At 41.8% G+C, this 27,183-nt stretch overlaps 1 protein-coding gene across 3 annotated transcripts in view; it reads right to left on the bottom strand.

Annotated features, from left to right (window-relative positions):
- The window catches only part of ADCY9 (adenylate cyclase 9), a 93,930-nt gene that overhangs the window by 25,791 nt on the left and 40,956 nt on the right, over positions 1-27,183 (bottom strand). For 2 of the 3 annotated variants that reach the window (XM_075106034.1, XM_075106036.1), the window contains 3 exons: positions 18,244-18,416; positions 9,194-9,298; positions 4,592-4,809 (listed from right to left, as the gene is read on the bottom strand). In XM_075106034.1, the coding sequence (XP_074962135.1) occupies positions 4,592-4,809; positions 9,194-9,298; positions 18,244-18,416 (496 nt within the window). The remainder of the gene's footprint in view (positions 1-4,591; positions 4,810-9,193; positions 9,299-18,243; positions 18,417-27,183) is intronic. The other variant, XM_075106035.1, reaches the window with a different exon arrangement.

Raw genomic sequence — 27,183 nt, 5'->3', positions numbered from 1 at the left:
TGAGGTATCCCCTTATCCACATTACTCGCTCAGTCAGAGGAAGCATTTTACTAAAAAAAAAAAAAAAAAAAAAAAAAAGGCGAGCAAACTTTCATGTTTTTCAGAAGAGACTAACAAGTCCTTCCAGAAACTTAACAGCTATAACTGTAGATGAGTACTGATAATTGTAATATAAGACAGCAAATAGTGAGGGTTAATTGCTGCTACAGAGGCACAACTTAGGAGACGTGGCTGTGGGATGTTTGTGTCTTAGGTGGAGTTCTGTCATTCAAAGCAAGCCAAGGATGACAAAGGTGACAAAATGTTAAGAAAAAAATGTTGTCCATTTTAGAAAACAGCACTTTCTTGTTATTTCAAAGACACTAAGATAACTCAGTAACTCAACTGGTAACATTCCCTTAATGATCTGGGTGCAGAGAAACAGAACCTGAGGAGATGGATTACTTAAATTTACTTCTGAAACAGAAGGTTTGAAATCACCAGAATCATCAACAAGGGCACTGACAAATAATGAAAGTAGCTCACTAGGACTGATGAACCAGGAGGCAGCATCTACCAGAGGGTGTTTATGCAGTCCTTCACCATATCTTCCAGCGTCAGGTGCAGGAAAAAAAAACAAACCCAAACATAAAAGAGGCCTCAATCATTAAAAAGTTGTTTCTATTCCCCACCCTCTGGAGCAAAAAATTGAACATTTTTTTGAGTTTTACATTAGTTGTAAGAGGTTTACGAAAGAAGTTTTCTAACAACATCTATGGCACTTGATCCGCAAACTTTTTCTTTCTCTAGTAGGTGTCAAAGAGCTGAAAGGACCCAACTTACAGAGCACTGAGTGCTTTGTGCCAATGGTGGCAGAGTAAGGTCACACCTGCTTATGCCATTTATTGCAGGGACAGCCCATCATCGTCTCTTCTGTGCAGTCCTCATCTGAGCCTTCAGAACGCACACTCTTGCTATGTACCTCCTTTTATTTTGAAGCAAACAATTCCACTTGTTATTTACAGTGAACTAACTTGCTGTAGAAAAATCCGGCAGTTTCCTTCCAAGTGCTATTCCCACCTTGAAAACTGTATCACTGAAACAATTAGACTGGACTGTTTTGCTGTTGATAACTCTTAAGCAAAAACCAGAGATGCACAAGACCAAATTCCAGGCAGGTGAAGAACTGAAAGGCCCTACAAAGCCCATCTGTGCCTGAATCCTTTTGTTTGTTTGTTTGTTGTTTTGTGTTGTTGGTGGATTTTTTGGATCCCTGCCAAACAGGTTTTATGGAAGTACAAGCTCCCCAGCACAAGACGGCATGTGGGAAGCATTTTTTTCTTGAGATGCAATACCAACCAACCAAACACATACTCCTAGACTGAAGCTTGAGAAGACAAAAGACTTCAACCATGAACATGGCAGATACTTTATAACCTTTAAACATTCTGGCTTTGGCCCATATATTAAAAACATCAGGATACTCTGATGGAATGACAGGACACATTCACTTCAGCCCCACTTCTCTCTTTCATTCTTCCTTGTCTTCCATCTCTCACCTCTCTTAGATGTTTCTAAGAGCATCTTACAATAAGAATTTTGCAAGTGTGGTTTTTTTGTTTGGTTGGTTTTTTGTTTTGTTGTTTTTTGTTTTGGTTTTTGTTTTGGTTTTTTTTTAAATATTGTTGAATTCACTTTCTTCCTCCAGGGAAACTCAGAGTATGGTGATGTTCTGGAGCTGTGATGGTCTAAGGATATATGAAGAACAATCCAGTTTGCAAGTGCAGCACAAAACAGAAGGTCTAACACGACAAAACAAGGGCGAAGGCAGCATTTCTGATGTCAGCCAGCCATACCGTGGCAGTCCAGCTCCATATCAATAGTTGTCTGTCTCAAAGAGGAAGATCCCAGTGTAGTTGACTAAACACAGCCAAGTACATAATCTGCTTCCCAGGAAGCGCTGTGCCTCCCCAGCACAAGAGATTTCTGCTTGATTCAGGGAAAACAGGACTGGGAAGTGCGAGATGAAAGAAGCAAACAAATTTTAGAAATATTTAAACAGGAAACTGACCCAAAGGGGGAATGAATGCTTGCAGCGACCCTAGCTTCTGGGGGAGCTTTGTATTTCCCTGGAACTCTGCTCTGTAAGTGTAAAGAGACCATTTCTAAGTGCTGTCCTGGTTAGCACACAAGTACTTTTTTCTTGTACTTCAAAAGGTTTATAACCTAAGGAATATGTAATTTCTCTTGGAAACAAAAACCTAAGAAGCGAGACTCCTTTGAGGGTATCCCCAACGAAATTAAGTTTAAACATTTTGTACTCATACATTAAAGTATTCTTTTAAAATACACAGGTAACATGCAGATTACTATGAACAAAGTATGGTATTTTTGTAGTGGTTGTAGTCAAGCCAGACTCAAAGCTCAAGCTATACACTGTTTGCAAATATATATAATTAAGTTGTAAGAAGATGCAAACTGATGACTTCTATGAAAGGAATTCTTGTATAAAGCAATAATACAAACATGCCACACTAACGCTGGTAGTATTCTTATTTAAAGACAGCTGGAACTGTGCTCAGGTATCAGCTCCAAGGCATGCAAAGAGATCAATGGCCACTCATGAAACTCTCAGCCACACACCTAAACCCCGGAAAGAGGCTGGGAAATGAAAAATAGCACCAGTGTCCAGCGTTTCTTCCAGGCTAGCCCTAGGCAGCTTCCCAATGCAGTGTACAGACTCCTGAATCCTCCCTAGCATATGTTTAATTCTTCCCAGCTGTCCAGGAAGCCCACGAGACTAATTTATGCACCTTATCACTGTATCTGGGTTAGGTACTTTCTGTTAATGAAAATTTATATCACAGATCAGAACCCCCACCGTGCACCACAGCGGAAACCACTGCCTGATGCTAGGGGAAGCTCACGCTTTGCTGCTGCTGGCTCCAAAGCAGCAAAACTCCAGTATTATTATTGCGAATGGGGTTTCACATAAGATGACCAAGGAGAAGTTTGGACCTGACCCCCCTCCCTGAGAAAACTCAAATTTCCCAAACATCCTCACAGGTCCTAAGATTTATTGAGGCCAATAATATATTTTGTCATACAGTAGGGGATCAAGAATGTTGTTACCATGACTTACTACATATATTGAAAAGGATTAATGTAAAATGGTAGGCTTTAACCATTTTGCATAGACCTAATTAATCAGAAGATTATTTTTGGAAAGTTATGTTTACATGAACTGAACTCAGCAGAGAAGTTTCCCTGGCAACAAGGAATGGCCCACTTAATATGGTAATGATGATATTTAATTGAGATAAAGGAAAAAAAAAAAAAGCTAGACTTTGACTGATATCAGATCATGGTCCTACTTTTTCCCTTTTCTGAGTCAGGAAGAATTATCCATTTTGTAAGTGGAAGAGGAAAGCACCAGGAAAACAAGAGCTTGAGCTAGGTCTCTTCAGCAAACTGACAGCATAAATTAAGCTACTTCTATAACTCCAAACTTGCAAGTATGCTAGTTACATTTTAAACAAAAATCCCATTTGTTCTTGCTGACTTCTGCCAACATTTGGACTTTCCCAGCCCTTCTGTCTTCTACTATTTAAAAATATCAGCTAAACACCTATTCCCAGACACTAATGACAGAACACACATAGAGGGGAAAAAAAGGGAACCTAAATTTTAATTGAAGTTGGCCACAGGAGAAAAGTAATCTGAAAAAATCTAGAGAAAAGACTGGAGAGGTACTGGCATTCCTCCCTCTCACGTCTCCCTGCTTCAGTCATGTTTTCAGTGTCCCTGTTCCAAGTAGCCTGGAATCTATACAAGCATAGAGTTTCAAGGATATTTAGATAAAATACCCTTAATCTGAGTGGAAGCAGTGAAGCAAAAATAAGAATAGCCATAAATAATAACAAACAAGTTATCTGTTTAGTTGATCCAGTGAAGTCGCTGCCGTAATAAGGGAGACATGGTTGTGTGTTTACAAAAATTACACACCACTGAGTTTTAAAGAACATATTTTCCTCTGCCCAAAATAAGGTTTTTTTTATGCTTGAAACAGAGAGGGAATCTAACTTTACAAAATGCTGTAGGTAGGTAGTAGGTCCATGAGAATTCGCTCCTATTAATTCTGCTTCCAAGTCCAGTATGATTTCTAGGCATTAGTTAGTTGCACGTTATCAGATGTTGTCCTTTTGCTATATAAAAATGTGTTTTGTGGTTCACGTTTTATGTTACACTTTTAATTGCAGAGGAATACTCTGTGCATTAAGAGGACTTTTGAACGTAAAGATAAGAGTTCAACTTCATGACAAGTAATTTAAGATGTATTTTTCCTTTTCAAAGACTCCACTGAAAAATGGCTGTTCACCACGGAAATTATGCAAAACCTCGCTTTACATATTCCTGAGTGGAACTTTCTGACATCAAGTTCCTGCTGTAGTTTAAACAGAATGTCGACTAAGATCACAAAACATATGACATGTTATATATTAACAAAAATTATTGACATTAGACAAAAAGCACAGAATATTAAAGATATGGGACCCCTGTTACTGCCTTCTCTCCTTTGTAAAATTTTACTGTACAGCTCCGTTTTCCTTACCTGTCTTCTTTAATCACATCCACAAAATGAGCATCTGTCTTTTCTCTGATGTTTTTGAACCTCAAAGGAAGGAGAGCTGATTGATCCAGACTCACTCCGCCCCATCTTCCTTTCTCTTGCAACATTTCATAAAGCGAGGTTTGACTATTGCTGAGCTTTTCTTCCTGTGGAGGACTCAAAAGTCCATTTTGAGTCTTTGGACTGTGTCCTCCTGGAGCCTGAATGACAGAAAGCAAAACATACAAGGAGAACATTAGTGGTTGAGAAAGCAGACAGAAGAGATTTCATGGAGCAAAAGTTGAAAGAAGTTCTTTCCTCAACACACTCTGCTTTTTACCTGATCATGTCAAAGACCTAACTCCACCTGCCTTAGTGTCATTCACATACTCTGTAAGTTCATGCCTATTTAGGTGTCATCTTTTTGCTTTTTATGTACCAAGTTTCCAAGAGGCAGAACACAAAGTACGTTTTTACACATGTAATGAAGACCAACCACAAGTTCAAATTTCACTCACTGATCTTAAGATCAAGATTCTTCTAAAAAGCTTTTTAAATACCTACTTAAACTGTGCTATCTTTCCACAGATCACAAGATAACCTACTCTGCCAGCCCTTGCTGATCCTTCCGCTGACCACAATAGCCCTGCTGCTTTCCCAGACAGAGCTTCCTCCTTTCTCCTACCTGTGGAAAGAACCCTTTTGTACATCTCATCATCCTACAAAAAAAAAAAAATGATCCTGTACATTAAACCACATTTTCTTCACTGGCTAAGAGGCACCTCCTTCTGGTTTTCTTTTGCCTTTGTATTAATTAATAATGCATTTTTAGATTTTGACACCAGCTTGCAACACAGCTTAAGTACACAGTATTATCAATTCTGCTTTCAATCATTTAAGAACACAAATTACATTTCACCAAAAATTATTTTATTTCCATGGAACTGAAGTTCTTTCTTTTACATTTTCTTTGACCTAGACCAATACACACTGAAGCAATTCCAAAAAAATTAAGACAATTAAATATGATTAGAATGAAAATGAACTGCAGTTAGGATCATTTTCAAACGCAAACATGTATCAAACTTAGCATATTTGAATGCTCATTTGCCCCCCTCCATGTCTTATTTATCACATATCATTTATCCTCATCCTGAAACCCACTCGTGACAGAAGTTTCTTCATTTCTGCCTGTACAGCAGTCAGCACAGCAGTGACAAGCTCCTCCAGAAGACTATTCTTGGATGCCACTGCGGTGACCATAAATAAACACCATAAATTTCACCACCAGCCCAACCATGCACTGAAATATGTTACTTAAATTGTGAAATCAACTTAGTTAAAATTAAGAAGTATCTGGTTTCTGGCTGCTCATCCAAAATTAATTCAACCGCCTTGTGTATCTATCCTGTAAAGCAAATGAGGCATATGAATATAGGCATGTATAATTAAAGGTGCAGACACCACCAGTGAAGACACAGGACTAATGGAGCAGCAGGACAATGTCACCTTGTGCAGGGAAGAGTCAGAAAGCACTCGGGCTTGGCTCCCTATCACTGCCAAGACCTCAAGGGCTAAAGCCATAACAAGGTGTGTTGGAATGGTTCCCTGGAGCTACAGGAAAAACAGGAGGAAGATGGGCTGTGCTTCCCTTTCCTCCCACCCAGGAGGGACACAGGATCCCCACCCTACGGGTTGCCACGATGGAGGTGTGAGTCCCTAGAGCCATGTGGTGGGAGCCAGGAGATGAAAGGATTCCCAGTCTAGTCCCTTCTACCACTCACAACAGTTGTTTTGGCAGCTTGCAGGTGTTCACAGCCCAGTGACAGCAGCTGATGAAAGAGAATAGGAAATGTAGTAGTTACCTTAATATGTTGCCAATGTTTTGCTAAAGATTGTAATCAAAAGAAGAGAAAGGTGATTTCAGCAACACAGATCTCAGCAGAAGCAGGGCAAAAACTCTTGGACTGGACAGGTGCTTGTGTATGACAGAAGGCCGCCCTCCTGGTAAGCCAGAGGCACAAGAACTGCTCACATCAAAGGTCACCAGTCTCTTTTCTAAAGGAGAACATTCAGCATCTTCAGATCAAGTCCTCCTGCAACGCCAACAGGTTATGTAGCCTACTCAGAGGGAACACAGCTATGGAGCACAAGACATACTGCAGTGCCAAGGTAACCTCTCTCTTTTTGAGATGAGGAGTACTAGCAAAGGCAAAACAAAGAGAACTGACCAGCAAGTTGCTAGAAGTAAAGGGTCTTAATTGTTTGGGGTTTGTTGGGGGCTTTTTTGAGGTGGTTTTTTTTTTTTTAAATTTACGGTAAAGATTGTATTTGCTCAGACCACTTCCCAGAACAACTTGAGGCCTAAAAAAAAAAATATCTTCCTCCATTTCCTCACCCCTGCAGCAGATAATATTACTTGAAAGGCAGTAACTGAAAGAACATAATTTTTGCTATGAGCAGCTCAAATAAAAGATATGAACTCCTGTGCACTGCTTGCTTTCTCTGTCTGTTCTTCAAGTTCATCTGAAGAATGCAGTGAAAATTTCTGCTCTTTCAGAGAAAGTCAGCATGGACTTCTCTTGGCCTTTTCTCTTTAGCTCCTTGGCAAAGCCTCAAATCCCTAAGAAAATTCTTCCCCTCTGTCAGCTCAAGGTTTTCCTGTGCTGTCTCCACTCTGTTAATCTCAACAGGGGGGATTAGAGTATGAAACTGCTTGTGTGTAAGGAGAAAATCCCTATTTATTAAATGTTGTTAGCTCCAACATTACTGTGGTTTCTGATGGCAACAGGCTGTACAGGTTTTTTTTAAGCAGAGATTCGATGTATCACATGACAGTTTCTGCTCATCAAGAGACAGGGAGGCTCCAGAGGCTGTTGGGACACACGATGGTCCAAGGATGTGGTTAACATCATTAACATTCCCTAAAGACAGGGGACATGAGTGCTGCAGGGCCAGGTGCAGTGACATGGCATGGGAAGGGTACAGACTCCAGAGATGGGTAGAGGGAGCTTATGGTTCTTCTTCCCAAGAAAGCTGAGACTGCAGAGGAGATCTGGAAATTGAATGCCACTGCAACTTTGTGCATGTAGCTGTTCTTTAAGCTTTTAGTTAAACAGGCATCACAGAATTACTGGTAGCTACTTAACTGGACCAATTTTTGACTTAGCAATAACTAAACCAAATCAAAGAAGGACATGCAGTTTGGTCTCCCCTAGCATGTTTCTTCCAGTGAAATTACTGACATTTTGTTCAGCACTGTACAGACCTCGTTTAAACAAGGTTAGATGACTTGCTGACTAACACACATAAAAGCGAATACAGCTGTAGCAGGAAGAAACTTAAAGGATAATTCTGATGAAGACAACATACAACATGAGGCAGTTGGTACCTAAGGAAAATCTCTGTTTGCAGTTGGCTCCTGGAGATCCCTGGCGCATGGGCAGAGGCAGCCTGGGGAAGAAGCATCTCACGCATACCATCTTGGCAGCCTGGGTACATCTCCCACGATGTTTTCTGTCTTAAAGATTTCATGCTGTTCCGAGACCAGTACCTGCTGGCCACTCTGCTCTATCTCCCTCAGAGCTGAAGGGATTATTATTTTATTTATTTCTTAGGCAGTTTCCTAGGAACCCTGGCACAGAATATGGTCTACTGTGTTACAAACCATTTCAGTCCAGTACAGTAAGGCAGCCCCTGCTTCTGAGCTTACAATTTAAGCATAGGTCAAACACAGGCAGAGAGCAGAGGGACAACTACAGACTAATGTAGTAGCTCATGAGCAGAATAAATGCTGGCAAGTTTTTCCATTAGCTCTATATGTGAGATGAGTAGTCAAACAGGTGGGAAAAAAAAAAAAAGCTAGCTATCTCTGAATGCGTTTATAAAATGATTCTCCCCAACAAGGGAAAGCATGAAACTTATTTGAAGATATAACAATCAGGTGATGAACACTGGTATCCAAGCCTGCACTGATGCAGGAGCTTACTATTCAGGAAGGAGTGAGAGGCGACAGGCAGAGCAGAGAGGCTACGAAGGCCACAAACGAGATGACAAATAGGCACTGCCTGGTATTGTAAATGAAGTAGGTGGCTTCGGAGACAATATCTAAGCAACAGGCAAAGAAAGCAATCTTGGCATATATTCAGCATGCTGAATATATAAGCAGCTGTATTTGCTGGTCAGAAAAGGAGGCAAACTGACGTAGATGCTGTGAATTTGAGCTGTGCCTTTGAACAGGGATGACTGTCTTAGCATAGAGCTATGATGCAGAAGACATTGGGAAGGCATTGGTGTGACTTGTGGCTAGGTGACATGGAGAGCGTGACAGTGTTGTTTGTGCCTCTTTCTTTGGGTAGCCTCAACATAATTTAAAGAGTCCAAGTTTTAGGTCCTTCTCAGTATCAACCTGGGCCCATAAAATTACTAATAATTTTGAAAATTTGGGGGAGCTCAACTAGATTTTAGAATACAAGTGCTCAAAATCAAAACTAGTTCTGTTGCTTAACAGCTTGAATAAAGGAAGAACAATACAAAAGTGAGAAAGCTAACTGAAGCAGAGAAATAAGGGAAAAGGAAGGGTAATATCATAAATACTTAAATTACCTTCGTACTGTTTTTATGCTCATCCTGACAACCATTTTGGATAGCTCCTTCATCTATGCTGACATCGCAGTGGGGAGCAAGGGTGGTACTACATGAAGGGCAAGGCTGCAATGAGACAAAAAAATATTTAGCCAGGAACATTCTGATGTCCTCATAGTATTATGCAATTTATAATTTGGTCCACTTGTATACTTGTGGCATGGTTAAAAGATAAACACAGCTACAGAATGGGAAACAGGGAGCAAAATTTGACTGGAACAGAATGCACCATTTCAAAAATAAATCACAGATTTTCTGTTTACTGAAGCTAAATCTAATCCAGGAAAGCTTTACTAGCATATGATCACAGATCTACTGTAATCACTGCATACTAGCAAAGGACTTCCCCAAGAAGAACGAAATACTCTTTAGTGAGAGAAGTGCAATTTTCTTGTTTAAAAACTGCCTGCAGAAGGATCTGAATGGCATTATGAGTGAAGACTTAGCACAAAATGCAGCAAAATTCAAAAAAAGCATGAAACACCATGATGCATTATGAACAGTACAGGGAAATGGAAAGCAAGAAATCTGAAACTAATAAAGGGAAATACTTTTTCGTATAGTGCTCTAAGGCAGTGGAGTGAAGCTCAGGCTATCGTACAGTGTTGAACCCATCAAATGTCACAGGAAACAAGGAAAGTAAAAACATCGGGACTTGTAACAGTTGCAAGTTATGCATTTCAGAAGCAACCTAAAGCGTCACACTTCGGCTTTTAAAACAACCTAACGCCTTAAAGTTAAAATGTGATCTTTCTAAGGGGTATTAACCCCATAACAGTATCTTGCAAGTTCTTCATACTTTTCTCCAGTCCTGGCCACATACAGGCAGGGTGCTGCAGAGGGACCCTGCGTCTCATCCCTATCGGCGATTCCTCTGCCCCAGAAATGGTCCAGGCTTGCCAGAGGTCTGCTAATGGGTACAGAGCTGCCAGTCACCAGGATCAGCATGCTACATTAGGCACCCTATACCCAGTGGTGGTAGGTGATCCACTAAACATCTTAATAAATTTTCCAACAAGCAACCTGAGCATTTTGTCCCAAGCTCAATCCTCTGCATCCATTTTATCCGTTTATTCTGGACTCAGGAGGGACTGGTTCAGGCCTCTGCAGCATATCATTCTCCCGGTCCAAAACCACAATGACAACTGCCTCCAAGTTTACTCCCTATTTCAGAGACCAGTGTCTATGTCTTTTCAGAACCATCTTTTTCCATCTCTGGTGTCACACCTGAAATTGCAGAATGCAGCATCTTCAATTTTCAGGTTGCTACAGCATGGCATTTCTCCCAGCCCACTCCTCCTGTGACTGCTGATCCACCTAATCACTCAACAAAGCCTCTCAAAGGCTTTCATAAAGACTCTGAGCCTTCTCAGCATCCAGCAGACCACCCTATCTGCTGCTGCTCAGGAGCATAGTTCAGGCTGGGGCACTGAAATTACTATAAATTTCCTAATCTGGCATCAGATAAAGCAAGTTACATCCAGTTCTGAACCTGTACAGTCTGAACAAACACCAGTGTACTTGAAGAAACTATGAAGTTGGTTCTTAAATAGTTTTGTTTAAATATTATCTAGGACTAATTATCATTAATGCTTTGGCCACTCCGTGGAACGCAGTATTAGATGGCTTTAAAAACTAATATGATGATGGGCTAATGAGCCTCCTAGGCTCCTAGAGTGTTAACTAGTTCACAAAACCAAATACATCTAACATAAAAAATAAATAAAATACTCCCTGTTTGATCTTGCTAATAAATCAGCAAGACCACCTTAGCTCCTGGGGTTAGACGAGAAGACAAAGACCTCAGAAAAGAAGCCTGACCTTTTGAGAAGGGGCAGAAGTCCATCTGACTTACCCCATGCGCTCAAGTCAACATCATTAACTTTGCTCTCTGTTGTAGACACACGCACAAGCTCAGTGCATATGTGACCTCATCACGATGAATAATATATTATTGCACTTTCATGAAACACCAAGACAAGCAGAAGTACTTTCTGTTTTCATACCAAGAGATAATTAAAACATTTTTACAACAGCTTATGACTCCCTGTCAAGTAATGGATTTTATAAAACATGATAGGAAAAATAAACTGGTACCGAAACTGGTTAAGCAAGTTACAGTGTTTTCATTCAAAAAAATCAGCTGCTATTATAGATTTACCAATAGTTTTTAGCATCTATCTTCACCATTTTAATTATGTACACACATTTTATTGAAATCCATCCTGCAACAAGGTTTGCAATTAAATGAGCTACTACTCTCACTGGAGGAGAGGAGGAGATACAATTCCTTTCATGGATCATTTACTGTTGCATTCTCCTTCCTGACTTTCCTTAACAGATCTTGTCTGCTAGAACATCCATTCAAGCCCAAATTGTGAAAGTCATCCTTTGCATCCAATATGGCTACTTATTCCCTTTAAAATAAAAATATTTCAACTTGCCTGTAACTTTGCCCCTCCTACTTAGTCTCTTTTGCATAGCTGGAGTCATCTCCTCCTACACTGACACTGTTTACAGCTTTGTATTTAAATTGGTTGGCATGTAAGACATGATTCTTCTGCAAATTATTATCTCCAGACCCTACCAGCAAGCTGCAGGCTTTAAAAAGAAAAAAACAAACCACTGTAAAAAAGAAACCCAGCTGAGGCAGAGATAGACAGGTGGCTTTAGAATCATGCTCCTGTGGCAGACACCACCGAGAATGAGGCACCATGGACCCTGGTGACTCACAGAAGCAGGATTCCACATCAGCCTGCACCCTCTGCCATCACAATCAGATATGAAGCCTTAATGACTGAGGACACCCATGAGCAAGGTCTGCAAAGTCCCCCACAAGGGGAAACTGTACCAGCAACATACAGTGAACATCGTAAAAAGAAACGACGAGCACTCGTGGTGGGTGACTCTCTGTTGGAGGGTACCGAGGCGCCCATCTGCTGACCTGACAAGGAGTCACAAGAGGTATGCTGCCTTCCAGGAGCCAAGGTCCGAGATGTTGCTGAAAGGGTGCCACAACTCATCAGGAAAACAGACTACTATCCACTATTACGATTTCATGTAGGCATGAACGACACTGAGAGCCGCAACCTGGGTAAAATCAAGGAAGACTTTCAAGCCCTGGGGGAGTAAGTGAAAAACACTGGCACCCAGGTGATCTTCTCTTCCATTTTGCCAGTTCGAGCGAAGGGAGCAGCCAGAAACAGGCACATAATGTATATCAACTCCTGGCTATGTGGCTGGTGCCACCGTGAGGGGTTTGGCTTTTATGACAATGGGGTGTTCTTCAATGACGATGACATGCTAGGGAGGGATGGAATCCATCTGTCTAAAAGGGGTAAGGGAATCTTCAGCAGTAGGCTGGCTAATTTGGTGAGGGGGACTTTAAACTGAAGGACTTGGGGGGTGGGATCCGTGGAGAAAACACTCACACCAGCACGACCAACGGGGGAGTAAGTCAGGCCAAGCAGTGTGGTGATAAAGGTTCCTTAGCTGTCTCCCAAGAGGTGAAACAGAAGAGTAATCACCTCAAGTGTATGTATATGAATGCACGCAGTCTAGGAAACAAACAGGAGGAGCTGGAGCTCCGTGCCCACCCAGAAGGGTATGACATCATAGGAGTAACTCAAATATGGTGGGACAACTCAAACGACTGGGGGATCGCAACGGACAGTTACAGGCTCTTTCGTAAGGACAGGCAGGGTAGAAGAGGTGGAGGAGTTGCACTCTACATTAAGGAGAACCTTGAATGTATCGAAGTCAGCTATGGTGATTGCGACTGCTCTATCGAGTGCCTCTGGGTTAAAGTCAAAGGAGTCGTCTCCAAGCAGGACCTCACAGTGGGCATCTGCTATCGACCTCCTAACCACGATGACGATGTCAACAAAGCAATACTTGGGGCACTAGAAGTGAGCTTCTGGCCAACGGAACCTGGTCCTTATGAGAGACTTCAACTACCCAGACACCTGCTGGAAGAACAATACGGCAGCTCGCATGTCATCCACCAAGTTCCCGGAATGCGTAGAGGACTGTTTCCTGATACAAATGTTAGATGTGCCAACCAGGAATGAGGCACTGCTGGACTTGCTATTCACAAACTGAGAAAGCCTGCTTTGTGACATCTCGGTTAGTGATAGCCTTGGCTGCAGTGATCGCAATATTGTGGAGTTTGGGATCCTGCTGAGTGTGCTGAAGGTCAGCTCTAAGACAAGGGTTCTGGATTTTAGAAGAGCAAACTTCCGTTCCCTCAGGGCTAGACAAAGGAGCTAGTGAGTGCTGGGAGTTCTTCAAGAACTCTCTATTGGAAGCACAAAGCCAGTTTATCCCCTACAAAGGAAAAGGAAGTAAGCAGAGCAAGAGGCCCCCATGGCTCAACCATGACCTCCTGGGTCTACTCAAATGCAAAAGGGAAGCATACCAGAGATGGAGAAGTGGAGGATTATCTGTCAAGAGCTACAAGGGCATTGCCAGAGCGTGCAGAGATGCAGTTAGAAAAGAAAAACCCCAACTTGAATTGAAACTGGCCATAGATGTGGAAAATAACAAGAAAGGTTTCTTCAGGTATGTCACCCAGAAGGAGAAAAAGAAGGGAAACATAGGCCCACTGTTAAACATAAAATGAGAGTCAATCACCAACAAAGCTGAAAAGGCAGAGGTCCTCAACACCTTCTTCACCTCTGTCTTTACCAGCACTGTCGGGTCCCAGGCTTTGGGAATGAAATTGACGATTGATCCAAACACCAACCCACCATTAGTGAAGGAAGAGTTAGTACATCAATTATTACAGGAGCTTGACCCATACAAATCAATGGGCCCTGACACCATCCACCCGAGGGTGTTGAGAAAGCTGGCTGACATCATTGCAAGGCCACTGTCCATCATCTTTGAGAAGTCATGGAGAACAGGGGATGTCCCCAGAGAACTGGAGGAAGGCAAATGTTACCCCTATCTACAAGAAAGGCTTGAGGGAGGATCTGGGTAACTACAGGTCCATCAGCCTTATTTCAGTCCCTGGGAAAGTTATGGAACGAATCCTCCTGGGGGCCATCACAAGTCCAATGAAGCACGTGATTGGGAAAAGCCAACATGGCTTCACTAAAGGCAGATCGTGCTTGACAAACCTGGTGGCCTTCTATGACATGGGGCAGGCAGTGGACATTGTCTGCCTGGACTTCTCCAAGGCCTTTGATATGGTCCCCCACAGCCTCCTCCTGGAGAAATTAATGCGTTATGGCCTAGACAAGTGGTCTGTGCAGTGGGTGGGGAACTGGCTGACAGGCCGCACCCAAAGGGTGGTGGTAAATAGCTCCTTTTCCAAGTGGCAACCTGTTACTAGTGCAGTCCCCCAGGGATCGATATTGGGCCCAATGTTATTCAATGTCTTTATAAGTGATCTGGATAATGCCATCAAGTGTAGCCTGATGAAGTTTGCTGATGACACCAAGTTGAGTGGGGAAGTAGACACTCCAGAAGGGGGAGCTGCTCTGCGGGGAGATCTGGATAGGCTCAAAGAGTGGGCCAGCAAGAACCTTATGAAGTTCAACAAGGAAAAGTGTACGGTCATGCACCTGGGAAAACATAATCCAGGAGTGCAGCACAGACTGGGATCCACCTGGCTGGAGAGCAGCTCTGTCAAAATAGAGCTGGAGGTCCTGGTGGACAGGAAGCTCAACATGAGCCAACAGTGTGCTGCTGCAGCCAAAAAGCCCAACAGGATGCTGGGTTGCATCAAAAAGGGCATTGCCAGCAGAGATAAAGAAGTCATTATCCCGCTCTACTCAGCGCTTGTCAGGCCACACCTGGAGTACTGTGTACAGTTCTGGTCCCTGCTTTACAAAAAAAGATGTAGACAGGCTGGAAGGGGTCCAGAGAAGGGCCACCAAGATGATCAAAGGACTGGGAAGCTGCCATACGAGGGTAGGCTGGGAGAGCTGGGGTTGTTCAGCCTTGAGAAAAGGAGGCTTAGAGGGGATCTCATCACCATGTACCAGTACTTAAGGGGTAGCTACAAAGAAGATGGAGACTCCCTTTTTACATGGAGTCACATGGAGAGGACAAGGGGGAATGGACACAAGTTGCTCTTGGGGAGATTCCAATTGAACACCAGAGGAAAATTTTTCACACTGAGGACAGCCAACCATTGGAATAATCTCCCCAGGGAAATGGTTGACTCGGCCACGTTGGACACCTTTAAGAGTCGTCTGGACAGGGTGCTGGGCCATCTTGTCTAGACTGTGCTCTTCCTAGGAAGGTTGGACTAGATGATCCCTGAGGTCTCTTCCAATCTGTGATTATGTGATTCTTTTCAAAAATTGTGCATGATCTGTGATTAAATCACACAGCTGTTCATTGTGGGGATTTTTTAATATACATATTTATTTATATATTTATTTAACACTGTAAGACCTACTCTAGCCTGGCTGGCAAATTAAAAGTTCCTTGAGAGCCTGACCCAGCCTTCTCGGTCTGCAATCACTCCAATAACACAGACTAGCCAGCAGAGAGAAGGCTGGTGCGTGTCTACACTTGAAAACATGCTGTGGTGTTTGGAATACCTCTACCTAGCCATGCTGTGAGAAGCAAGTACACGCACTGCCTTCCCATGCTGCAACTATATTTGCAGAACATGTTTTTAAGTAAGTGCTCAGGATTCACATGATTGCTTCATCACTATGCTACACGCATTCTGACATAGTTTCTGGCATGCATTATACGGATCTTATCAGACCGCAGGGAAAGCTGACTTTGGGGTCATTCAAAATTCTCTCCAGCACCAGTGTATTTTGGGCAAGATAGGCACCCAGTTTCAGAGAGTTGTGAAGATGCTTAGGAAATCACTTGTCAGACCTGCAGTGTTCATGGTAATAAATAAAAACGGGTACCTATAAGTATAAACTCGATGCAGTAGCTTTAGCACAACAGTAGACGGGGTGTCCAGGAAGGCTGAAACTGAGCTGGCGCTTGTCCTAGATGCTCTTGTGAAGCAGCTTCTTTTAGCTTCTCCTTCACTTACTCGGATAGCCACGTTTGCACTTTTGCACTGTGCAGACCATCATTCAGCATTTAAACAGCAATTAACACCCAGCCAAGGTTGTCCCAGAGCAGAAGATCAGGGACTAGGCAGTAAACAAAACATCATGGGCCAGCAGCATCTCTTGACATTGCATAGCAGCTGTTTAGGAATAGCAATGCATCTCTACCTACCCTTCTGCAGAGTAAGTCACCCCATGTTTTAGAAAATACGTACCATACCATAGCTGAGCCTTAACAACATATTTCATTTTGGACTTGAGTCATTTTAACAGCATGTACCACAAGTTAATACATAACAAATTTCATCAAATCCTAGCTGCGGTCAGGTCAGTCCTGTAGTTTGCTGTAGTTTCACAGTCCTCCAGTTACAGCTAACTTTGCTGTTGGACATTAACAAGGCATCCTCACTTTCTCTCAGAACAGCACCCTTAGTTTTACTGCTTTAATCTCTCCTCTCTCCCTTCTGCTCCACGGACAGGCAGCTCAGTCAAACTGCTCCATTTGGTGCATTCTTCTTCCTTCACTACTTGAAATAAAGGAGTTTCTACCCCTTCCTGTCACATCTGTACCTCTGCATAGCCATGCACTGGGCAGTACAGACAGGCTTATTTGTACAGACACCCACTGATGGCTCTGAGATGTATTTTCTTACCTTATTTGCTAGCACCTTCATTGAAAGACGAGAGAGAGCTGGAAAGCTGGTGCCTGAGGGATGCTAAATATATTCCTTCTTACATGGGAGAAGGAATAGAAAAGCATCGCCAGCAACTTGGATGCAGTCAAACCACACACAGTGCATATTTTGGGGAGGGATACAGATGGCTACAGCTACCTTCTGTAGTTACAGAGCAATCCAGGACTGTTTAAGGAGCTCACTTAATGTTGGACCAAATCTTTGGGCCAGCCTTCCAGCTGATCTCACTTGAGATCCAGCGTTTTTACTCCAAAACTTAAAGCCTGGCCCAGAGGCAGGGTAAATGTGCCCGACTCATGCTCTCCTAATCCAGACAACAAACATACAAGCAGCAAAAATGGAGCAGCATGAAAGTCACCCCCCATCAACTCTGTCAGCTAAACATCAAACCTGTGTTGAAGAGATCCTCCCAGGACTAAACACACTGAAGTCTAAGGACAGTGACCTGCAGGTGACCACCCGTGGTTCTGACATTTGTGCCCAGCTCAGGCAACCCAGGACGAGCATCTATCAGCACAAATGCAAATAGAGAATAGACATCTGTTGTTTGGTAAATCTGTTCTGAGCTGGAAGGTGGAGAGTAACAGCAAAGCTTCAAAGCAATACACATTGTTTCACAGATTTCCTTGTCAAGAGATCTTGTGAGAAGTGTGAACATAACAAAATGTCATCATTCCTCTAAGCTGAATCCATACAAATCATTGCCCTCAGTTCTAGATGTAGGTTTCTCGAGCAAGCTGATAAAAACAATCTCATAGGCTACTGGAGTGCTTTCTCCCACGACAAAAACCACTCCTTTATCTTTTTGTAGGGTGTCTGTTATATACGTATATGAAAGGGTTTATAGGTACATGACCTGCATGATAGAGGAACAGCAGAACGAGGGTGCAGCAAAAGCAGAAAATCACAGAAGTTACAGTAGCTGCTTAAAGCATATTTTTTATTCCCCCATAAAATCAAGACCACTGAAAGAGCAGCATTAACCTCTTAGTCCTGAAATATTTTTAAAAAATCCAAACAATGTATTTGAAACCACCTTTAAAAAGTGTTCATGTTTAGGGATTCCTTGCCAACTGGCAACGCATTTTACTTTGTAAATTTTTTCATCCCTCAAACTACATTTTGTCACTATATGTGTGTACACACACACATATACATACACACATATATAGAGGAATATACAAAGGAGTGCATGAACAAACCTGTAAGTTTTCCCCATCCACACATCTCTCCCTGGTTTGCACAGTCGAGATCTATGCTGTTTGGGTTTGATACAAGAACTCACCTTTGTTTTTTCTGCATGTTTGAGAGTCTTTGTCAAGTCACTGGTGTTCTCAGCTGACGATGATCCCTGGATCCTGGCTCCATCTCCGGGCTCCAAGCCAGGAAGCAATGCTTGCGGGCAGCTGCAGTGGGGCTCCTTCACCTTCTGACCAGAGATCAGATAGGTCTTCAGACCTACAGGAAAAAGCAATTGAACTGTCAGAAAGACAAAAATAACGTTCCTTTGGACTTCTCAGATATTAAATACTATCAAAGCACTATCAAGGCTCAGGAATATAGCACACAAAAAAGACGGTGGTGAGGAACAACCCCCAGGAATATAAAGATGCTCTGTGGAAAGTGGTGGCAATTGGGATTGCCCAACGTCTGCTGTCCCAGACACAAGAGACTACTCTAACACACAGCAACAGCTAGGAATGACATGTACTTTCTTTATTCCATTTTCACTCATGCACTTCCAAAAAATAGAGCTAAGACCTTATGTATTCACTTCCAAGTTGTAATCTGAGCTCTCCCGTTAACTCTTTACTTCTGGAGAGGTTTTGTAGCCTGTTTTTCAGTGATATCTGTGTTAATATTCTACTTCGGAAAAATCAGCATGTATTCCTCCACTTGCACTCTCCATTTGTCAGAAAGACATTATGAAGATTGCTTAATGCTGGTAGCACATTGAGAAAGGAAATGGTGTTTAAGTGCTAGAAATCCTGAAGGGTTTTCATAGTTAGTGCAGACCACATTTTTAAAGAACAAAATCAATATCTCTCTCACACGTACGCCCACACATGCTCTCTGCAAATGTTGTATGAATTGAAGCATAACTGGAAAGCAGATCCAATATTAAAGGCCAGGCTGGTAAATACCATGCTGTATCAAGCTAAGCCATATCAAAAACCTGTTAAAAAAAAATAAAAGATCTGAATTTTGTTTAGAATATCGCTTATTTTACTTCCTTGAAACTTTGTGCTATCATGTTCTGGGTTATTTCTAGGCACAAAGACTAAGAAGGAGCTACTAATCACACTGCTTTCTAAACTCAAACAAGTTAATTTTATGCCACTGTATTTGAAATCTCCCACTCAGCAAGGAAGGGCACTGATATGCTCCACAAAGTATGAAGGTCACCAGCTCGCAGAACTGGAAAGTGCTCGTTATTTTGTGGCTCCAGAGACTGTCGTCCCATGTGATTCTGTAGCCAAGCTCTCGCTCACAGGATGGCTGCTGGTTCTGTGTTTGGGTCAGCCCTGCATCACCGCCCTCCCTTTTTCTGATCCTCATCACTCAGTTGTAGCCAGACACGTGGCTGTCACAGCCATCGACTGCACTCAATTGCCTCCATCCATAGGATGAAAGCTGGAAATAACTATGTCAAGTTGCAGCCCTTGGAAGAAGGCAGGCTTCTGTCTGTTATGACAAGGTCATTCTCTCATAACCTTCTATACAGACAGAAAATCATATTCTATCAACCTTTTTTATTTTGTCTCTAATATATATCACAGAGTACTTTGTCTAAAACATTACCGATAAAAATAAGTTGGACATACTAATAGCATTTTGGTAGTTTCTCTGTTTATTCTACTGGAAACTTAAGCTCCTGAACACTTCTACAGCCAATGCAGAAACCCAAATCGATATTGACCATTTCAACCTCAGGCTCAAGAGCTGCTGGGAAAGCTAAGGTGTTCTCACAGTGTCTCCCAGCTCTGGAGCACTCGCTCTCCTATTTGAGGTGCTACACTATAAGCCAATCTTTATTTTTATATTGCTTGTAGTAGGGCTTGGATTTTATTTGGCAGTGCCGCTTAATAAAATCCTGATCTGCTGCTGGCTTCCAGATGTAGGGCTGTCTCTCTAAAACTTATATTGATGGGGGTTGTCATTTAAGGAATTCACCACAATCAGCTTACAATTATATGTTTACTGTGGTAAAAGCTAAAGCACTAAGCTTACTACTCCTATTTTTAAAAGCTACCTTAAAGCAACAGGATTATTTTCCCACTCCTATTATTCCCCCATTTTTTTCTAAACAAACATTTTCTTTGGTTTTTTGTGTTTTTTATTGTTCTGTGTAGCATAATTATTTCTTCAATCTGTAGTGTACAGTAATATTATCTCCAGTTTGAGCTCCACACTGTGGAAAAAGGGAAAAGGCTACAGTATGCCAGTAATTGAAAACGTGTTTGGGAAAGAAGAATCCATCCTCGCCCCAACCTGAAACCACAGCATGCTGCAGTTCCTCGGGCCCGCTCCACCCCTTGTCCCTTCCATCCCTGGCAAACCCACCAGCCCGCAGCCACTATATCGCCATGTTGTGCACCGACAGCCGCTTGCACCCGCTTTGTCCCACGGCCTTTAGCTGCAGGGTTTAAAGCTGGCTAAAATGGCTGGTTGCTGGCACCGAGAACTGACTATAAAAATCTCTTCATTACCTCCTCATGCACACCAGCCCCGCCACATCCAATGAACAAGGAGTGTTACTCAAAATGGTTGGTTTCAAATCGGACAGAGAAAAGCCAATATTACACTGAATCACAGCATATGTTTAGTACAAAGTCAGCAGGGCTACTCCTAGCGCTGAATGCAAGGTCAGGGTCTCAGGAGAGCAAGTAAGGCAAAAAGGTTCTTTTTGGAAAGTTATGGATAATTAGGAGGTGCAAAAATCTTTCAGCTTTATAGAACTTTACTAACATTGCCTACCTAATTCTTTGTCTGTTATTAAATCCTTCTCATGATAGGAAAATTCGATTTGCTTTAGTATTCCTTGCAACTCTGTGATGCTTCACAAAGCAACTCCCACGTTCAGTCTGAAGTATTTTGGTATTAAAAAACGGGTCATTAATTCAGTAGAACTGTATCAATGTAACTAAAATTATTATAGAAGAACAGTATTCTTCCTCCTTCTACATCTCCAGTGAATTAGTACAATCAGCACTCTGTCATTTTCCATACAAATGGTGTATGGAATAAGAAACATTCACACCACCAGGCAGCACGTTTAAATCAATTAGGTAATGCAACAATATTAAATGAATAAGCCAACAACAGAGGAGCTGCTACTTTATGTGAAAACCAACAAACAGGGTGCAATTTTTGGTGTGTGTTGCTGTGCAACGATGCCACTTAAGACATAGTAATGAAGAAAGTGTTATGAGATGCTTATGCTGCCATTTATAAAGGCAAAGCTCATCCTTTCTTCTCCTGCCATTCTCAACCTTATACTCATTCCTCTGCCCTACATTTATTCAAAATAAGTGCTGAAAAATAAGACAACCTCAAACTGCCTGATAACAAATCTGTACTCTGGCAGGCTTTATCCTGCAGCACATTTCTGCTTTTTCCAGAGATGGCTCTTGGAAGCAAAGACGTGGAACTGGCTACAACAAACCACCCCCAGCACACTAATCTAATGCATATAGTATGTTCTGTCCTGGTGAAAAAATGAGCTACATCGTTTATATTTGAGAAATGCGAGCCATTTCCTTCACTTGTCTTCAAGTTCTGAAAATCTGTAAGCATTATAAAGAATAACAGCTCCTGCACACTGAGCCAAAGCACGCATTTCTTTAATTCAACCACTTTGAATATTGACATAGCAGTGTCTGTAAAGTGTATTTTTGACAAAATAGTTAACAGGTGAGATCTCCACAGAAGAACAGTGGGTTCATTACTCCCACTAACAGTGAATTTTAGAAGCATTAGGAAATTTCTATACTTGGCTCCGTTTTTCAGTTAGCTTTGCTTTTCATCAGTGGCACTCCTCTGAACTTATAAAATAGAAAACCACCCCAAACATTAAAAAATACTCTTAATAACAATAAAAAAAAATCATATGCATGCGCTCATGTACAAATTATTTTCTGTATGCACAAAAATAAACAAAAGTATAAATAAGGCTTTGTATAAACATCCCAGTCTTCAACCTGGTTTTGACAGCGTGAGAAAACCCGGTCATTGCAGAACGATTGGGAAGTTCAGCAGCAGCGGCACAGGCAGGGGCAGGCAGAGACCGGGGCTCCCTGCCCAGGCGCAGCCTCCCTGCCCACGCCCGGCCCGCCCCCTGCCTGCCGCTGGGTTATACTGACATGGGTCAGGCTGGAGCGACACCGCTGTCCTCGACTGTAGCTATGCTTGCAGAGAAAAACTGTCTCGGGTAACTGGTAGGAAGTCACTTGCTGGGAAGGAACGGGGAACAGGAGAGAAAAGATGGTCCTTCAAGTCCTTAATTAAGTAATTTCCTTTCTTTCAGCTCATTTATCTTCATGACTTCAGGACAGAAGTTGCTGTTATGTAAAAATCTGGTTAGATTGGCATAAGTAGAGGGCATGCCTCCAAGATGGGATGTCTTCTGCTACAGGACATCTCAAGAGATAGGAGTTAATACTTAATTAAGAGATAGGAGTTAATGTTTGATGAGCAATTCCTTGGTAAATCAAGACTCAAGTTTCAATTTTTGATGCTCCACCTGCATGGAATTGAAACTTTTTATCCCTCTATTGATAGCAGACAGGAAAATTACTTTCTCTCTGGCAAACTGAATGTGTCAGAATTCTCACATCTCTAACAAACTTCAAATGCTTTTGAAAGCCTTTTCAGCACGGATTCTAAGAGACACCAAAACCTGATGGCAATATTTCAGTCATGGTCTTACCGATTCATTTAATAAAAATAGAATCCCACTTTTATTATATATTCCTGTTCCTCCATCCATGAATCACATGACCTTTTTAGCTGCAGTATGGAGAACTAAGAGGTGACCTCCCCTTGCAGAATACCTGCTTCCCAGTATACAGCCCTCTCTTCTGTATGACTAGGGATATTTCCTGTACTGATGTAAAAAAATCCAAACTGTATTGATTATGCCCCCTTTTACCTAACAGTGTTTTACTAATGCTTCTCCTTCACTGTTTATCTTTCCATCATTTCCCTTGGAGTCTACATACTTTAACCATTTAATCATATCTTTCCAAATAATTAAGTGTAAATCTATAAAACTAACTGAGCTCTATTTTCACACCCTCTACTTTTGCAGTATCTTACCTCACAAAATTAGAATCTGCACGAAAATTGTTTCATCGTGAGAACCACCGGACTGTCACTCCCACACAACAGCAAGAATTACTTTCAGCTAGAAAGTAATTTTAATCACCTGCTGCAGTATGCCATGATGAATAAGTTAGCTATTATCTTTCAATAATTTAATATCTCATTTTATATAACTCTGATCCAAGTAACTAGTAATGATATAGCAAGGTCATAAAAAAACCTTTGCGGTTCAGGACTGGCTTTAGCTCCTTCCTTTCTAAACTGATGAGTGCTAACTCGTGGCTAAGTTATGCTTCTCTGCAATCAAGCAGCTCTTGTTTTCTCTTTATAGAAATACAATAACAAGTTTTCTCCACACCGTTTAAAGGCATGATCTTTGCACCTTGCCAAATATCTGGGAGTGAAAATCCTGCTGTTCAGCCACTGCCACTCCAGAGAAAGGAAACACGAGACCTACAGGTAGGTTTCCTTGTACAATAAAACATGCAGCTATACAATTTCATTAGAGTCTGACTTGCTCTGCAAAATAATAATTAACTGCAACTTCTGGAATATAATATGACAGGCAAATAACAAAAACAACCCAACCAACCAACAACAATAACAACTAAAGACCAGAAATATATTTACTTCTTCCAATTGCAGTTTCTTTTTGGCATGTCTCTAACTTGGCATCTAACCAACCATGTTGTTTTTTTTTTTCTTTGTCAAAGCTTACTTTTTCAGGTACTAACCTAGACTAATGTTTATGCAAGAAAAAAATATAATGTATACCATCATTCCAGGAGCTTTAGTATCCTTTGGGTCCAAGTTGTTGCTGAATCTGAAGATGATTTTCGGTAGCAAAGAATCGCCCTCATTCTTAAAATCCAATAGTTGACAAATCTGTATTTATGGGGACTATTTCCTCACTTTATTAGATCCACTCCTGCACGGAGAGTTCATGCAAACCTCTTCTCCCCCCATCACAACAGTCTCATCTGTTGAACCAGGAACTGGTACTTCACACCACAACATGGAACCTTCAAAGTAGAAAAGCCAAGCAAGGCCGCGGACCCCCAAGAGCCTGATGGCACTGCACAGCAGCACTGACACACGCTGCTAAGACGCTCAGCTACTCAAAGGATCAGCTGCCCACAAAAGACAACTAGAACATTAAATGCTGCTCAAAATCCATAAACATTAGAAACTAAAGGACAAAAGCTTTCTCTTTATTTGAGAGCAAATGTGAAAATGGGTGAATAAGAAATTTAAATTCAGAGGTACCCAGTAACCAAGCTGAACATAGTGCCAAGAAATGGGTAACTTTAAATGTAAATGGGGTCGTTACTTGCTTTCTTTTCTTTCCTATTTTGCCATCTTAATTTGGCAAAAGACTGTTATACTGAAGAAATAACTTCAGAGAGTTTTTCTCCTTGAAGCTTCTAATAATTTCATTATTAAATTACTTGTGCACACAGAATTGAAGAGAGAAGCAAAAGCTCAGAGCAACGTCTTTACCTGGGCAAAGGTGGCTGGTAAATACAAACTGGATAATCAAAGGGGTTGAGATATTCCTACAAAACATCTCTCAGTCAATTGAGCTGTCACAGTTGTGAGAGCAGAAAAGCCATGTGCTAGTAGTAATTCTACATCACAACTCGTTGGAGTTGCTCTGATTTTGAAACTCAACTTTAGGCTTTTGGTTTTCAGAAATTTAGGCATGTAAGGGCCTATAGGTACATTTTTAATCTCAAGCAAGCTGCTGCATTGTAATTAGATCACCTGGAGAGAAAATTGCAGTTGAGCATTTCAGCAACTGGGGAAAAATAATAATAATTTTTTAAAAATTAATAAATTTCTGCATGAACCTCTGAAGCAGCCCAGAACTCATGGGACTGTGCAGGGCCAAAGGCTGTGCAAAGAGGCCACTTACAGGATATGTGCTTGCAGCACCTTTGTCCCCGAAGAGACATGGGCAGACAATCAAATATCTGCTTGCCCATGTTGAACTGAGAGCACAGAGCTTCCACAGCAGAACCTTACAGGTTCCCTCCAAGGCATCAAGTCCAGGATGTGGAGTTGTTAGCCTGATCTTTAACTGCAAGAGGAGCTGCTTTTCCAGCAAGTTTACAAGACGCTCCAAGGGTGGAAACACTTGCCTAACCCAGCCTGCTAGCTGTGCCCAACAGGCCGTGCCAGTTTATATGATTTCCTGAAGGAACTACCAGTGGTTGTGTTCAAACAACACTAGACACAGCATCTAAGAAAGTGCTGTTCTCCCTCACTCCTCAGGAAGAATCAGACAGAAAGGAAGGAGTACTTAACATAATATTTTGTCTTAACGTTTAATCTTCACTCCAGCTGCAAGGCTGTAATAACTCCCACCTCACACATAACCACGGGGCGCTGCTTGTGCTTGCTTCTGACTACAAACTCACAGTTCCCTCACACTAACTTTTTTCTAGATCTTCACCTTTTTCACCACCTTCCCAGACAAACTAAACAGGATTTTCAGAGAGGAAAAGAACATGTTTCCGTAACCACACACCAAACACACATTTACTTTACTCTTTCAGACAACTTCCCCAGGATCACTGAGAATTACTTCTCTTTCAGGCACAGCACCTCTCTTGCCATCCTTCCTGCAGGTACTAGGGGCAGCCTGACACACTGCACCCCTCCCTCAGCACATGACTTGATCTCTCAAATCCAGCAGAGAGGTTAGTGCTGCCAGGTCCCATGGTTGCACACTTGCTCCTCACAGAAAACCACAGGCAGAGGTGTCCCACATCGCACAGTCCCTTCCTCTTGTTGTCTTCCCGCCTGAAAGCAATCTCGTCCCTGCAGAGCCAAAGCCAGCAGACTTCTTCACAGACAATTAAGGAAGACTTTTATGTTAATTCTTATAAACCTTATACAAAATGCTTGCAAATTTCTACTGCTTCTGCGTGAGGTATGGTTTTTGTGCAACTTTACACGCCACAGTAGTTTACTGAACACTTCAATATTATTAAATACAACCTAAAACCCCCTACATTATGATACCCGTTCTTCTTGAAAAATAGCAGTAGAAGTGCCAGGCAAGTCAGACACAATGCCTCCCACTGGTCTGGTAAGTGGCCATGTAGAATGCCATGAAAATACTGCATGGGTTTTGGTTTTTTTTGAAGACTTCAAAATACTTTTAAGAGTTGTCCTGCTGTAGTCCGGAATTTTAGCTTTTAATATCCAGATATTTCAGCAATATAGCTGGAAACCAAAAGCACATCACTGCCTTTTATAACACAGGCATTTTCTGTCACTCACACTGCAGAACTGTGCAAGGCGACATTGGATGACTTTATGAAAAATAAAAGTAATTTTCTCCAACCTGTAAAGCTGCATTTCCAATGAAGTAAGTCCCACCCTCTAACCCATAGAAACCACTTCCAGCTCAGTGCAAACAAATGCACATAACCCAAAATGCCTGGATTCTAACAAACCAGCCTACCTGGAAATGCACTTCGAATGTATGGAGCAACATTTCCTGTGGCTAAAATTAGAAAGGGAATTTATGAGCCAATTTGTTATCTCTTATGTCTCTGGAAAGCAGAAGCAATGATAATAAGAAACAGAACTTTATATACTGGGAACACAAAAGAAACTCCAAAAAACAAAACCCCAAACCTATCTTCATAATCTCCAGAGAAGAACTGCAAAGAGCCAGAGAAACCAGAGGCATCTTTTGTACTATGGAAAACCACTGTTTTTCTTATGTCTCTTTTGTTTAGCAAAAGGCTTACTTTTGATCAGCTAACAGAAAACACTGCATTTGGAAAATGCTGATCAACAACATATGTGTAATTTTGGTATTCAGCATCTGCCAGTTTTAAGTGGGGAACCCTGTACCCAAACCCACAACCTACATTTATAGTTAAAC

This window comes from Phalacrocorax aristotelis, chromosome 10, assembly GCF_949628215.1.
Source record: "Phalacrocorax aristotelis chromosome 10, bGulAri2.1, whole genome shotgun sequence".
NCBI classification, from domain to species: domain Eukaryota; kingdom Metazoa; phylum Chordata; class Aves; order Suliformes; family Phalacrocoracidae; genus Phalacrocorax; species Phalacrocorax aristotelis.
The sequence above is the reverse complement of the archived record's forward strand: the minus strand, read 5'-3'. Positions and strand labels throughout refer to the sequence as shown.